Source organism: Monosiga brevicollis, genomic scaffold (genome assembly GCF_000002865.3).
Source record: "Monosiga brevicollis MX1 MONBRscaffold_9 genomic scaffold, whole genome shotgun sequence".
Classification (NCBI taxonomy): Eukaryota; class Choanoflagellata; order Craspedida; family Salpingoecidae; genus Monosiga; species Monosiga brevicollis.
This window is the reverse complement of record NW_001865046.1, coordinates 952,155-967,282: the sequence shown is the minus strand read 5'-3', so window position 1 is coordinate 967,282 and position 15,128 is coordinate 952,155. Positions and strand designations below refer to the sequence as shown.

The window sequence follows — 15,128 nt, the reverse complement described above, 5'->3', positions numbered from 1 at the left end:
GTGCCTAATAGAGCCACCACGCGGCTCTCCGACGGGAAGCACGAGCGCTTTGGCGTCGGGGCGCTTTCTTTTCGGACGAGGACTGTCTCGCCCTGGAGCAAGCTCCATCATGGTGGCGGTACGTCTGCTGGCTCAATCAAGCAATCAAAGGGCTAGGAATAGTGGCATGCCGCTGGGTAAGCGTGTGCTGCATGTTGACAATCTTCATATCGCAATCTCGCGGCACTCTACTCCCATTGAAGATATGACGTGACTGCTGCCTGGGAGCCTCTGGATACACGCGGCTGCTCCATCCGAGCACCTGCGGCATGTGCTGTTATGCAGACACTTGTGACTCAGGTTCGCTGGACATGTTATTGTCTGCATCTCCTCTCAAAGCGAGCTTGGAATCGCGCCTTGAGGCTCATTTACATCAACGACACCAGTTTCCCGGCCTGCGCTTACTGCGAGGTAGCTATTCGCGGATTGCTCCCCACGCTACAATCCTGCCCCACTTTGGCAGCTCCAACACACGGTGGAAGCTTCATCTTGGTCTTGAGGTAAGCTGAGCTTCTAGCCAAAAATGCTGTATATCCCATCAGCCCTTGCAAGGCGGCTTTCCTCCTCAATCCCTCCATTAGATTCCACGCTGTGCCACTCCCGATCAAACTTGTGATTTCTTGACGCTTAGCCCAAAAGATGACGGTTGGTTGGCACAATCCCCGTTCCTTTGGGCTGGCTGTAGTGCCCACACAACGATTCGCGGACTTCTCTTCTTCACGCCAGCAATTGCAATAGCATCTTGTGAGGCCGGTGCTTGTGCTGCCATACAGGTAGCAGAGCAAGTTCGGTGCTGGAAAAATGCCAGCGTGCTTATTCTCGACGATTCCCACCAACACCACGTTGAGAGCCGCTGCCATCAACCACGGACAGTCTTCCAGGTGCAAGAACCCGCTTGCGTTGGCGTTTGGAATCGTGAAGGACTTGAGTCTCTCACCACTTGTATGCTTGGCGGCCACGTAACCTACAGCTAGTGATCGAGCACCCTCAACTTCGAGAGCACCCATTCACGGTGCAAGAGACTTTCAAGCCCACCGTCTTTTCGTGATGGACCACGAGCAAAGACCCCTCTCATTGTGTTATCATCGAGTCCATAGTGGATTTTGAAGAGAACCCTCATCGTGTTTATCGAGTCAATTGGAGTCAGGCAACATGAAATCGAAGCAATCAGACAGAAGAATAGCCAAAGGGCTCTCACGAACAAGTAGTTGCACATGGTGCAAACGCGCAAGGCGGGAGACGGGTCGCTAGCCGTCAAAGGACAAGAAAGATATGAGAACAAGAAAAAATAGGGTCTAGGCACAGCCAGCCCTGGTCTCAACTAAACTACAGGACAAGAGATAATGTGTTTGCTCAAAGAGCTGGATCAACCTGGGAAACATGGACAAAATAAGGAGAAGATCAGGATCAAGGCAACGATTAATGCCAGGCTGAGCAGCACCGACTGTGCTGCTGAACAGCCTGGGGTAGGTTGACCGTGGTCTTCACGATCCGAGAGAACAAGTTGGGTGTGGTTTCAAGCCGAGTAGGCCGGTCATGCACAGCATGTGAGAGGACAGCGAGGACCCTTCTTGGCCTGACCTCGCCGGCACCACATTCTTGATCGCCTTGGGCGTATATAAACAAATACACAATGATGGCTATCTTATCAACACTCAATGGTGCGTGCTGGCGCACAAGAAGGCTTGCAACAAGCAGCAGCTAAGCGCTCAAAAGTCGGGCGAGCTGGCTGCCAGTGGCTCGTCGCTGACGGGTTCATAGCCATCCGAGTGTTCCGAGGCCATACTGCTGCGCGTACCGGTCGCCAGCTGCCGCGACATTCGCAGCGACTCCTTTGCCGGGCCCCAGCGCCGAGCCGCCTCGCTGACAAGGGCATAGGTATCATCGGCCTCCTCGAAGCCAGTTGCAGAGGCCATGGAGCGCATGGAAAGGAGGCGGCGCATCTCGCCCGAGCATGGACGAGAAGGCAAAGAGGGTGGGCACAGCAACTGCGAGTCTGCCGAGTTCATGGCGTTTGAATCATCAAACACGACGCGAGCTTGCTTGAGCTTGTTGGATTGGGGTCGGCCATGAACACTCGAGGCCTTGCGCAGGGGAAACCCCGAGGGCGTGTGGGTCACGCGCACGTCGTCCGCACGACCGGCACGGGCCGAGGCTGAACGACGCTGAAGCACGGCCATCTGGCGATCGACCGAGAGAGTGACTCGGCGCGGTGGATCCATGGAGGAGCCAGGGCGAGACGAGCCTTTGCTGTCGGTACCGAATCCATAAACGGACGACGTATTGGAGCATTGTGAGGCGCGGTGGAGGTGGCCGCCCAACGCTGCAATGGGCTCGTTGTCCTCGACTTCGGCGCCAAGGGCAAGCGTGGGGGTGGCCAAGCGACTACGAGGGGACGGAGAAGTGGCGGGATGGTGCACACGCGAGTAGAGCTGGTTCAGCTCAGCAGAAGCACGTGTCGAAGCCAGCGAGGCATCACCCTCATCCAGGCCACTAAAGGCACTGCCCGCATCGACGTCCAAATTGACTTCGGCAGCATGGCTGTGACCATCGCGCCAGTTTCCATAGGCGACGGGCACGCGATCGTCCATATCTGCAAGCACAGAGTCGGGCCGATGGGGAAGCGGACGGTGGAGCATGGCGGGGTTGGGTGTGTGAGGTTGTGGCAAACTGTTGACAGTATGTGGGATGGGGCAAGCGCGAGTCGTCGAGGCCACGGGGTCGAGGTTGGAGCAGCTCGCGGTCAAGTACTCGTCGGTGGCAGCGTCGTCACACTCGTGATGAGGAGACGTTCGATGGTGGGTATGCAAAAGCCGACCCAGGAAGGCACGAATGGCCGAGAGGCCGCGGCGGGGCTCGGGAGACACGGGGGTACGTTGGGATGTCAGATCCTGGTCAGTGTGGCGTCGATGCTGTCGGCGCAGGGGCGGAGTTTCGACGTGCGAACGGGAGGCGTTGAGGCGGGCGTCAAGACTGGGACGAGGCGGAATGGCTTCGTAAGGGGTCTCGTGGCCAGGCGGGCAGCTGTGCAGGTTGTCGTAGTCGGCGAGGGGGTTGATGGTGAACGTGGACTGTGCCGTCGCAGCCGAGTCAAGGGCAGCGGCTAGACCGGTGCGCGTGTGGTCGGGGCTGAGGGAACGCGAGCGGCGTCGATGTTGAAAATGCGCTGATCCAGGATCAGCGACACCTACATTCACCAGCCGTGAACCAGGTGGAAGAGGATGAGGAAAAACCAGGGATACAAGAGCGAAAAAAACAACCCGTATGGCCTTGGCAAGAGCGAAAGAAGGGGCGAATACAGGTATGCAAGGCTTGAGGGGCAAGCCGACACGAACCATCGGTGAGGCGCAAGCGATTTCGAATCAAGCTGGGACAGGTGCTCTGTGCATTGGGATTAGGGTGGGCGCTACCGGCAAGGCAAAGGACCCAAGCAAAACAATCCATCACAAGAAGGACAGAAGAGAAGCAAGTGAGACCAAGGTATCGCAAAAGGCCTGGCTCGTGCCAAGTCCGTCGGCCTTTGAACACCCCCGTGAAGCATAGCAAAACCCAACGGCAACGCCAACCTTTCCGCGAGAGCATGAAGGGGCCAGGGAGCATGCCGATGCTCGGCGTGGCTTGCGACGACGTCGCTAGCAGCAACAGAAGCATGACCGTGACGGCTGCTCATTGAGCTATCCAGGCTGCCCGCCTCGCTGTGTCGCGAAAGAGCGTCGGTGACCATGATGGTAGGCACACAGCGACTTGAGAGAGGAGCTCACGACGTTGGGACGACGAATGGAGTTGGGTCGAGAATGGACCTGTGGCGGATGGCGCTGAAGCACCCATGCGCCACACAACGATAAAGCAGTCCGCAAAGCCCGTGTGGCTGCGGAACGGGCCACACACACACACTTGATCGGGTTGGGGCCAAGGAATCAAGCACCAACACCGTTTTTGCTGCTTTTTTCGGCAGAAACGATGGAAATTGGAAAGAAAGGGTCAAATGACTAAAACGTAAGAATCACGTAGTCTGTCCTGTGTGTCTGGTGTGTGTGTGTGTGTCTGTGTCTGTGTGTGTGTCTGGTGTGTGTGTGTCTGGTGTGTGTGTGTGTCTGTGTCTGTGTGTGTGTCTGTTGTGTGTGTGGGTCTGTGGCACTGGCGCTGTGGCGGCCAGGCAGCGACCAAACACAAAGACCGAGAAGAGAATCACGCAAGACACAAGACTGGGATCAAAAGGGTGGACAGGGAAGACAAGCCTGAGATGACGTTGAGGAGAGAGGCTTGCAGAAGGTGGTGTTGGGGGTGCTTGTTGGAACAGAATCACACTACACTTGGGTGTCACCGTTGACAGGCTGGTTTGGAGTTGGGGCAGGGCAGTCAGAAGGCGAAGCGAGCATGAAACATGAACGAGTCCCTCTGCTGGGGCAATGTGTCTGTGAATTTCTCAGAGGTGGCTGGCAGTTGGGGAATTTTGGCAGCCTTGCGCGTCTTGGGTTTCCATGCAAGAAGGAGGTTGGGCGAGCAGCAGAAGTTTTGTGCTGCGTGTGGGCCGGATGTGTCACGCAACCCGTCGAGCCGCTGCCAAGAAAAGAAGATTAAGTCTTGTTCTTGGGATTGCAGAAGCACCTTGATCGCTAGTGGATCAGAGGGTGCAACGCATCTGGGCCGGAGCTGACTGCAGCCAAGGGGCCACGCCGGAAAAGCAGCTTTTTGGCGCTTGGCAGACAGGGCAACCCAGTGTGATGCGGTATCGCTTGGCCTTTGCAAAGGCAGTGGCAGACACACCGACCGCGAGAGACGGACAGAGCCAGACAGAAAATAGACAGCGCGAGTGCAGAGCGAGAATCGCGCTTGCCCGTTGAAAATGCGAACCACTCACATGCTGACTCGCACACACGCACGCATGAACGCGCGCGTGGACATGGCCAAAACGCCTCATCATCCTCGACGATCGCTCTGCGCGCACTCACCCTCTCTGTGCTCCAATCTTCCTCATCTTCGGCTCAGTCTCAGCCTCCGGCCTCTGGCTGCGGATCATTGGGCTGATCTCGCCCTCCCGCTGCCATTGATCAAACGCCAATTGATTGTTCCCATAAGCAGGCAGCGTTTTGAACGTCAAGTTCCGACTTTTTACTTTTTTTTGGTTCTTGGTTTCCCTTTTTCATTTCATATTTTGCGTTGATCTGTACGTGCGGGCTACCCAATGGGTAGCTTCGGCCAGGTGACTGCCGACTGTTGCTGCCAACTGGTCCGAAAGCAGGCAGGGTCGGTCAAGGCGGGAGGCACTGCCGTTTTGAGCAAAAAAAAAAAAAAAAAACCCCCCGAACCCGTCGCTCGAGCAACTTGCACACGCTTTCCGTGGCTTGCTGCTGGCTCGCTGGTTCTGTCTCTTTTGGATCACGGGACTGGAGCCGGGTCTCTGGAATCAAGGGAAAAGCAGCTTGCTAACTTGCCAGAGAATAGTCGCAGCACGTCAGTCTCTCTGAGATCGCCGGCTGCGCCAGCTTCTGTCTCTGCCATGTGTATGGTGGGGGCGCTCGAGCGGTGGTTATGGGTGACGAAATGTCATGAACAAGGACTTTATTCCGCATCGTAAGATTGTCATACTCAACCCATGACGTCCTGGAGCGTCATACCAGTCAGAGCCCTCACATGTTGCAGCAGATAATCATGTTAATGCAGAAACACATGGATCCCTCTAAGAATCTCACGCAAACCCATGACCAGAACATGTAGCCAACAACTCTTAAGGCCAACCCAGATAAAAGAGCTGTTGTCAGACGTTATTGTCATATATTATTGTCAGATGATATTGTCATGAGAAGTGTGTTTTCTGATTTGCTCTGGTTGCGGACTCGTCGGCTTTTCGGACTCGGGCCGATTCGGTGTGCAGGCAGCAAGGGGAAGACACACCACGACAACGTGCCGGTGCTTGTGCATCTTGTGCCGTGGCTATGGCGGAGTCCGTTGAGTAATTCTCGCAAGAACTTTTATTTTTTTCCTTGAGCAGCTTTTTGCATGACAGGGATGGCACTTATCAAACCAGCCATGGCACGATCATCTGTGCTGCTCGTCCTGACTGGGCTGGCCGTGGTACTCGCACAGACCAACGACATGGGTTCTGTCTCACCCTCGTCGACACCGGGACTGTATGCCGCATCAACAACGACATTCACCAGCCCAACATGGATCCCGACGACCGCACCGCCGACCAACACATCAGACTTTGGCCAGTAAGTTGTTGTTAATGTTGTTGTTGTTGTTGTTGTTGTTGTTTTTTCGGCCCACCTCGATCCCTGTAAAGCTCGCCACCCCTCACCGTCACCTCCATATGCACAGAAAAATTAGCGCCTACTATCTCATTCCAGTCCTGCCAGGCCTGGTGCTCGGGTTTCTCGGCTTTTATTTGATTGGGGTTAGTCAAGTCTGCCCCAATGAACCCCGCCGCGCGGTCCATCTACGTTCGGCATGCCTCGACCCCATCTTTTCACCCCCGCTGCTTGCCTCCACTGTAGACCACAATCTTCCTTGCCGGTCTCGTACTAGCCGGTGGCGCCTTTTATGCTTTTTCACCGGCCCTTTTTCCCACGACCAAGTTTTGTTGCTCCGAGCATGACCCGATCTGGGGACGTCTGCTGATCGCCGCCATCCTCGGTCTGCATCTCGTCTCCGCCCGCGTGAAACTTGGCCCTCGCTCAATAGTGACCGCGCCCGCACATTCCTTATCCTCACATTTGCCAACTCATGTCTCATCCAAAATGCTTTTTTTTGTGCGCGTGTGTGTGTGTGTGTGTCAGGCTTGTTGGGTGGCTTGCTGGCCTACCGCTTTTTTCGGGTCGGCATTTTTATGGTGGGGTCATGTTTTGGGCTGCTGGCAGCCCTTATCATGCTCACCTCGCCCCTCGGTGCCTACCCTTTCTTCGACGGGTACGACTCGGCACCCCCCCCCTCCCCCACTGCTCCTGCCTAGACGCCCCCCACAACCCGCAGAGAGACTTTGATCCATCCGTCTCTCCCACTGTCATGCCTGACCCACAGGAACGCTGGTGTTCTCTGTTTCTACCTGGGCTGTATGCTTGTGGGTGGTATTCTCACCATGATCTTTCGCAAATTTTTCGTGGTGCTGACCACCGCACTGGCGGGCAGTCTGCTTGTAATGCTCGGTACGGTACACACACGCGTGCGCACGCCAAGTTTCGCGACCATCCACCCGGATTCCAGGCAAATATTTGTTTCTGTACGCATTTTTTTTTAACCAAGTCATCTGCCTACTTTGTACGCACAAATCAGGCGTGGATTACTTTGTTCAATCCCACTTTGGCCGTTTGATGCTATATCTTGGTCACCGCCTTGCTTTATCTGTCCGAGAAAAGCTTGAGCATGACACAATGCCGGCTCCTGACGACAAGGATTTTGGCTCTTCTGCGTTGATTATGCTTTTGGCCTGGTTCCTCTTTGGGGTCGTTTGTTTCGTCTGCCAATACCTCATTGGACATCGCACAGCCTCCAAGGTCAGTTCCCCAGCCCCAATGACCTCTCCGTGGTTTACAAAGCCCTATTTTTTGTTTCCTCTCATGAAATCCTTGCCACCAGACCTATCATCGCGTCTTTCTCGTGGACGTGCCAACCAATGGGAGTGGAGTTTCCATCCAGGAGCGTGCCAATATTGAGATGGAGCAACGTCAAAGTTTACTCCCGCGCTCAACCAGCGACTCTGTCATCTAACCATTTTAATTTTATTGTATTTTTTTTTTTCATCTTCTGAGGATTACGCACCCTATCACGACGGCGCGCGTACTGGACACTCACGTCCCATCCCTCCCCAATCGCACCGACCGCAACCATTTGAATTGACATGTGCACAAATTAAGCCGAAAGCTCAACCTGGATCTGTCTGCCTCTTGTCTCTCTCTCTCTCTCTCAAACTCTCTCTCTCTCTCTCTCTCTCTCTCTCTCTCTTTCTCTCTCTCTCTCTTTTCTCACTAGAGTGTAACAAATTTCACACTATCGCATCCTTGTTCACACGCGCACTTTTTTTTTTATTTTTTCCACAACAACAAGAGACTCAATAAAATATGGCAGCGGCAGTGCGGACAGCAGTCGCTTCGGCGCTGACGCGCAGTGTACCCTCGGCGCAAGGAGTGGTTCGTGTATCTATGGTGGCCGTGAATGCGGCGTGTAAGTTGCAGGCCGTGCGCCCAGCCTCATCGGCCGGGGGTGAGGCCCGCAGCACGCTCAACGCAATGCTGGCCGACCCCTCGCTCATCGAGGCAGCCGCTTCAGTCAAGAAGCTTCCCTCGGTATGATTCGCGCCTTCGGCTCACGTGTGGACCATCCAAAGTAGTCCACCAGCTCATGCAGATCCAGCTGAGTCTTGCGCGGCCTTCACAGACGGCCTAACCTTGGCCGTTCTGTGCCCTGAGCGACCTCACGACCTTGCTTTTGGCATCGCTTCCCTTTGCTTGATTTCAGGGCAAGACGGGTAAGCCGCGCTTGAGCCCGCGCTACGTCAATAAGCTGCGCAAGGAGTTTGCGATGGCTGGTCGTGCCGATGAATTTCCTATTGCCCAGGTGCGCTGAAGAGGCGGTTGACGGGTGGGAGCATCGAAGCTGCAACGCAATTTGCTTCGAGTGGCAGCTTTTTCACCTTCAAGTGGCCTCTCTCTCTCTCTCTCTCTCTCTCTCTCTCTCTCTCTCTCTCTCTCTCTCTCTCTCTCTCTCTCTCTCTCTCTCTCTCTCTCTCTCGCTCTCGCTCGCTCGCCGCTCATCACACCCTGCTTCTCTTGTGGCGTGACAACCACCATCATGGTGTGCAGAAAGAAACCAAGTTTGAGCGTCGCGAGCCCAACAAGGGCCATCAGTGGCAACGTGCCAAGGCAGAGCGGTATGTCTGACTCGACCTCACCCCTCCCGGCTGGACACAGCATGTCGGCTCCATCTCATGCGCATATACCTGCGCTCGTCACAATGCGTCCTTGATGTGCCTGCCGCAATGGTGCTGGATGGGTTTTGTGCATGATGGGGCAATTGAACGTGCAGGCTGGAGAAAATCAAGGCAAACATGGAAAAGATGGATCAGATGGTCGAGGACTTTCGGGCGGAGAAGCGCGAAAAACGTCGCGTTCAACGCGAGAAGCGTGGTGTTCTTCTGCGCATGCCGGTGCGTTTGCTTGCTTTGTTTAGCCGTGTCTCTCTCTTCGCCCTCCTGATCCTCCACATGCGTCGCCTCTCTTCCTGCTGTTCATCTGGCTGGGCATACCTCACTCTACCGACATACGTATTCGGCTGTTGGTGCCACCCGGCGCTGTTTCGATAGATCGACAAGTAGAACCCTAGACAAACGCCAGAGTAAGCCTGGCACGCGTTTGCCCAGCACACTTACCTTTTCTGCCAAGCCCGCACCTCCCTGGACTGTCAGAAACCCTGTTGCTCGTGTCCGTGAATCATGTCCTCAAACCCCCTGTTTCAATCCCCAACCCCCAATTAACAAAACTCAAAACGAACTCAAAACGAACATAGTACCATCTCCACCCCTGACCTTCTCCGTCGCCGTCCATCCACCCATTCACGACCGGCCCAATCGTTCCGACCCCATTCCCTCTAACCAAGCCAAGCGCCCAAATGAATGATTAACCTGCCTAAAGGTGTCGCGCGAAACATGTTGTCATTCTAACAACACATGAAGCTCTCTCTCTCTCTCTCTCTCAAACTCTCTCTCTCTCAAACTCTCTCAAACTCTCTCTCTCTCTCTCAACTCTCTCTCTCTCTCAAACTCTCTCTTAAGCAATCGGTCTCTCTGCTGGTGCTGGTGCTGCTTTTCACGAGGGCAGCGCATCACATAGCTGCTGCCATAGAGACGGTTGTGGTGACTATAGGAGTGATTGCGATCGGAGCAGCTGTGGGGCCGGTGTGGTAGGCAGAAGGCAGGACACAGTCCGTGTAGCCACGGGAAGCAACCAGGATCTTATCGAGCGCCGCCCCGCACCGAGCTGAGCTCGGCGCAAAGGGTCTGTCCCGTTGCTGTCCCAGCTTCGTCGTCACCATCATACCAGCAAGATGGAGCGGGAGCCCCTTCTCGAGAATTCATCTCTCTCCGGAGGGACATCGGCCGACGGTAGCGTTCAGTATCTCAACAGTCTGAGTCAATCCCATCGAAACAGTCCGGTACGCTGCATCCTTTCCCCCTTCCCCTTTGCCTACTCCCCCAGACTGCACTTCCCTAGACCCCTCGTAGTGGCCAACCCCATGGCCTGCTTGACTACACCGCTTGACTCGTTGTACCTTCCTACCTGTGGTGGTGATCTGGCATTCTGACCACATGTCTTGCTCCTCCGCTCACCCGCCAATGACGCAGAAGATCTGGTGGAAGTCAGAGGCATTCATCATCACGAGCGGTGCGAGCGTTGCTCCTTCAACGAGCATGCCCTCGCTTTCATTGACTTGCTCGCTTGCCAGGCACCACACTACCCATGCTGACCTGTTGCTCCAAACTGTCCACAGGCGCCACCTTTGTTGTCGCCGTTGGCTTGTTGGTTGGCTTTTTAACAGCTCTGCCCCAGGACCTCAAAGAAGAATCGCGAACATGGGCCATCATCTCAAACCTCATGGGTGGCATCTACTTTGTCGCTTGGTCCGTCTCCTTCTATCCCCAAGTAAGTGGCAAGGCATGCTCCGATCCGGCTTGCGCGATCTGGTGCACCACAGCTCACTCGTACTGGTCTCTGGACGCACACAGGTGATTCTCAATTATTCGCGCAAAAGCGTTGTGGGCCTTTCCTTTGATTACCAGGTGAACCCATGTTTCAAACATGCCGGCCCACCGTTGCCGCGGTGAATTGCTGCTGACACGCCCTTCAGCTGCATCTCTAACGCCCCGTTGGACTTCGACCTGTGTAGATGTACAACGTAGTGGGCTTCTTGTGCTACAGCATCTTCAACGGGCTCTTTTATTGGTCCCCTGATACACAGAGCCTATACCGCAGTCACCACCATGGCAAAAACAACCAGGTGCAGGCCTCGGACGTTTTCTTTGCCCTGCACGCGCTGGCCCTGACCTTGGTCACAGTCTTTCAAATCTTTATCTACGAGCGGGGCAACCAACGCGTCTCGCTCTATTGCAAGGTCTGCCTGCCCCGAATCATGTTGCCCGACCTCGTATTCACATCCCTTCCTACCCCAAGTCTGCGAGCTCGTTCATGATGGGGTTTGCTTTCCTCCAACTCTTGGCCCTCACCGCCACGCTTGCGTGACCAGATTGCCACCGTTTTGTGCCTCTTGGCGGCCGCCGTCATGGCGGTGCTTTGCAAAGTTGTGGATCACGGTATCTTCAACTGGCTCAATTTTTACAATCTGCTCGGCGATATCAAGCTCTTTGTGACCCTGGTCAAATTCATTCCGCAGGTCGGGCCCGCATTCCACAAATGGACTGCGCTGCCTTTTCTGTTGCCTGATATATCGATGTGTTATTTTATTTTTATTGTGTTGCCACCTGCAGTTGTATCTGAACCACAAGCGACGCTCAACCGAAGGCATGAACATCCACAACTTCTTGCTCGATTTTACCGGTGGCTCCTTATCCGTGGCCCAACTGTGCCTTGACGCCAGGTCTGGCCAGCTCGACCTCACACCCGAAAAATATCACTTATCATCGTGTCTCACCGCCCTTGTCCGCGTTGTTGATTCAGGCTCACGCATGACTGGAGCGCTATCACTGGTGATGTGGCCAAGTTTGGCCTTGGCATGGTGAGCATGCTGTACGACATTGTCATCATCACACAGCATTACTGCATGTATCAGAATGAGAACGGTCGGCTGGCATCCGAAGTTTAGCTTCTGGCCCCAAGGGGATAGTTGGGAGATCGGGGGACCAGAACTTGGTTGTTAGATTCTTTTGAGAACGCCGCCCCATCTTTAACTGTACAGCCGTTGTATTTGGTCTGTGTTTGTGAACCCCGCTGACATGTAAATCGACAAATCTACTCTGAACTTTTTGAAAATGTGTTTCTCTTGAAGTTCCACCGGCAGTCTAGAGTGGGAGTCACATTTTATCCTAGGGCAGAGAATGAAATGCGCTCGCTCGCTCTCTCGAATGCTTTTTTTCTTCTCGAATAACTAAATGGTTTCTTTTCACATGTCAACTAGATGTGTGCCTGAGAAAACGCAAGAAGAGAGTCTCAGACTGTCTTTTATTTCTGGTTCAGAAGGCGCCCCATGGAGAGCTCATAACAGACGCGGCGCCGAAAGTAGGGCATATCACTCTACAGTGCGAGATGGTCGAACAACAGAAAGGAGCCACAATGAGAGTGGAGGCAACGAGCAAAAAAAAAGAAAAAATAAAAAAATAATAAAAAAATACGAAAATTGCCGAGAATGCTGTACATTCCTTCCTCACCTGGGAAAAAGAAAAGGGGGCATTGCGGCTGAGGTGCTCAGCAAATTGGATGGCAAACATGCCGCAATCAGAAGTATTTTCCTGTTTCCCATCAGCCAGGGCCTTTGTGAGCAGGGCCAAAGAGGGTGGAGGGGCTGAATGCGTGTCATGAGGTGGCGTATGTCGCACCTGAGATGGGCAATCGCGGGCGACAAAGTTGGTCCAGCCAGCAAAATCAAAGTCACATCCACGCTTGTTTCGCGATTCCTGCTGCATCCAACTCCGCATGCGCTCATGAAACAGGCCCGCTCCAGAATGGAAAGAATCGTAGTACCTAAAAACAATCGCGAAGGGAGTCACATCACACGAAAAAAAAAAGGCACGCGCTGTCCCCACGCCGGCACTCCCGTGCTACGAGAGCAAAATCGTACTCAATGCGCTTCTTCTGAAAGTCAATGCATCCACAGCACCAGTGATTTCCAGAGACGTGAATGGGCACAAGGATCTTGTCAAAGGCAAATACATCTGGAGCCGCGCCAGGCCGCACGGAGGCCTTGCGGGTCCATCGCCGTACTGAAGCATACCCCTTATGTGGGTCAGCCATCGTCGTGTAGAAGAACGACGAAAAGACCCTAGCAGAAATTTTGATGCAAAGCGCGCCCCGCAATTCAGTCAGGCGAGCAGGTCGCACGGCACTCGACATTGTTTTACTCATTCGCAGGCTTCACGGACCAGACATTGGGAAGAGACTCTGATTCCTGAGATCGGCGGTGGATCAGGCTGTACATGCCATTGATGCACACATCATTGAGCCACGTCAAACCGTGAAGGCAGAGTGCATCGGCGCGCTATGAGATGAAAAAAAAGAGGCAAGGCCAGGTGTCAGGGCCAGGTTTGTCATGAACATGAGTTACCGACACACGCGCAATCGAGCATGGTGGAACAAGTAAATGCTGCTGGCAGTAAGGGAAGAAGACTTGCCGTAAAAGTGTAGCCGCCTTGTCCACTGAGGGAGCCCAATTCCTCAGAGGGAGGAAGCTGCTTAGCCCAGGCGCGCTGGACCTGCAAAACCAGCATGGCCAAGGAAACGGTACACGAGGCGGTTCGTTAAAATGCTTCACTGCTACAATGGCGGTCAAAGCGACGTGTCTGTTGGAAGAAGCATCAAGCTACGCACCAGCTGATCAGCTTCAGGTGGGAGCGATGGCAATGCTTGCACCGCTATTGTCACCGAGTGTTGGTCACAACCATGGTCAGACTTGATGGAAAACATGGCCCAACAAGAGACACCAAGCACTTGAAACGTACATGCAAGTGACAAGGCCTGGAAACGCGTCTCGTCTCGAGCCAGATCCTGGTCCATGTAGCTGGCTTGTGCGTTGAGCTAGAGTATGTGCAGTTGGACCAACAAGTACAATCAGTGAATTCACCGCCAAGCAGTACAAGGCTGGGAGCAAGTGACAACAGGGCAAGAGCGAGGGCGACAACGAGGACGCACTGCACGTTCGTTGGCCTCGCGCTCTTGACGGTTGCGTTCAATCAGCTTTTTCAACCGTATTGAGTATCGCGGATCAAACAGGTCATATTCGCCTAGGTGAACGAGCAAAATTGGCACAAAACGGCGAACATGCCAAGGTGACAAACAAAGACTGTTAGGTGGTGGTGCTGACGGCAGGCGCAATGTAGTCGCACTGAGCCTACCGTCCAAATCAACCGAATCCGGATCAAAGCCCTTGTCCGCAGAGCCATCACTGGCACTATCATTAATCAAAATGATTTTGCTGGAGGTGCCATCAGGGGACGCCTGCACCGTTGCCGCTTGTTTGTCACCAGGGCTCATCTTGTTCTGGCTACTATATTCGGCCTCTGCCTTTGTTTCTGCTGTGATAGCCTCGTCATCGTCGTCGTCAATAATCTCAATCACATCGTCGCTCGCATCATCAATGACCGCCTCCTGATCGTCATCAGTATCATAGTCCGACTCGTCCTCCCTGTCTTCGTCTGCTTCGTCATCAGTGTTGTCGCTGTGAAATTCCTCTCCATCTTCGCCACTCTCGGCATGGTCTTCGTCATCTTCCTCTTCCTCTTCTACGGTCTGGTCACTCTGATCATCCTCAGCTTCCTGATGTCCATCGTCGCTCGTAGCCTCTGACCCCGTTGCCGGTTCGTGAGTTTCTTCTTGGTCTGTATCGCTATCTAAAATCACAAGCACGTCTTCTTCTTCTTCAGCAGCGTTGATGGGCGATGGTCCATGCTGGCTGTTCTTTGGGGGCAAGCGTGTCGAGCCAGTCGTTGGCAGAATCTCGTAGCCGTAAATATCCAAGGCATCACGTAGCAAGGGGTCGGCATCGGCCCAGCTATCATCGGCGGTGGGAAAGGCACTCAAGTGGTGCTCAGATGTCTCGGTCAGGAGCAGTGGAGTAGACTTGGTTGACTCGTGGTCCAAGGCACTGTCTGGGTGTTGGTTGGGATGAATGGCGGCGAGCGTCTCTTTGTCTGCTTTTGCAGAGGACACTTGTAGACTGCTCGCCATGATGGTATGCTTCAAGGTAGCGTCGCTAGGTTTGGATTGCGGTGGTTCTTGACGTAACCGGGCCAGTGACGAAGCGCGGTCGAGTTGCTGAGGCGTTTGCACGACTTTGCGGGTCAGACGACGAGGGTCGTGATAACTATATAGGTTGATGGCGCCGCCAAAGAGGAACAAAGGTGCAACAGGAGACGGCGTGAGGAGCAATGC

The 15,128-nt window shown here is 54.2% G+C and overlaps 3 protein-coding genes across 3 annotated transcripts; 1 reads left to right on the top strand and 2 right to left on the bottom strand.

The window, feature by feature from the left end:
• Positions 1–1,748: 1,748 nt before the first annotated feature.
• Positions 1,749–3,483, bottom strand: MONBRDRAFT_25284 (uncharacterized protein; the record flags this gene model as incomplete). The annotated part of the gene is made up of 2 exons (XM_001745517.1): positions 1,749–3,226; positions 3,375–3,483. The coding sequence occupies 2 exons, from the start codon at positions 3,481–3,483 to the stop codon at positions 1,749–1,751; spliced, it is 1,587 nt and encodes a 528-aa protein (XP_001745569.1).
• A 2,586-nt stretch (positions 3,484–6,069) lies between these two features.
• MONBRDRAFT_8067 (uncharacterized protein) lies at positions 6,070–11,850 on the top strand (the record flags this gene model as incomplete). Its single annotated transcript, XM_001745666.1, has 12 exons — positions 6,070–6,254; positions 7,060–7,184; positions 7,390–7,532; positions 8,211–8,321; positions 8,494–8,592; positions 8,838–8,905; positions 9,061–9,181; positions 10,051–10,185; positions 10,581–10,673; positions 10,918–11,142; positions 11,516–11,625; positions 11,706–11,850. 12 exons carry the CDS (start codon positions 6,070–6,072, stop codon positions 11,848–11,850), a joined length of 1,560 nt encoding a protein of 519 aa, XP_001745718.1.
• A 356-nt stretch (positions 11,851–12,206) lies between these two features.
• On the bottom strand, positions 12,207–14,924 carry MONBRDRAFT_25282 (uncharacterized protein; the record flags this gene model as incomplete). The annotated part of the gene is made up of 8 exons (XM_001745516.1): positions 12,207–12,278; positions 12,413–12,725; positions 12,823–13,023; positions 13,124–13,239; positions 13,569–13,612; positions 13,700–13,775; positions 13,890–13,981; positions 14,093–14,924. 8 exons carry the CDS (start codon positions 14,922–14,924, stop codon positions 12,207–12,209), a joined length of 1,746 nt encoding a protein of 581 aa, XP_001745568.1.
• Between the last annotated feature and the right edge of the window lie 204 nt (positions 14,925–15,128).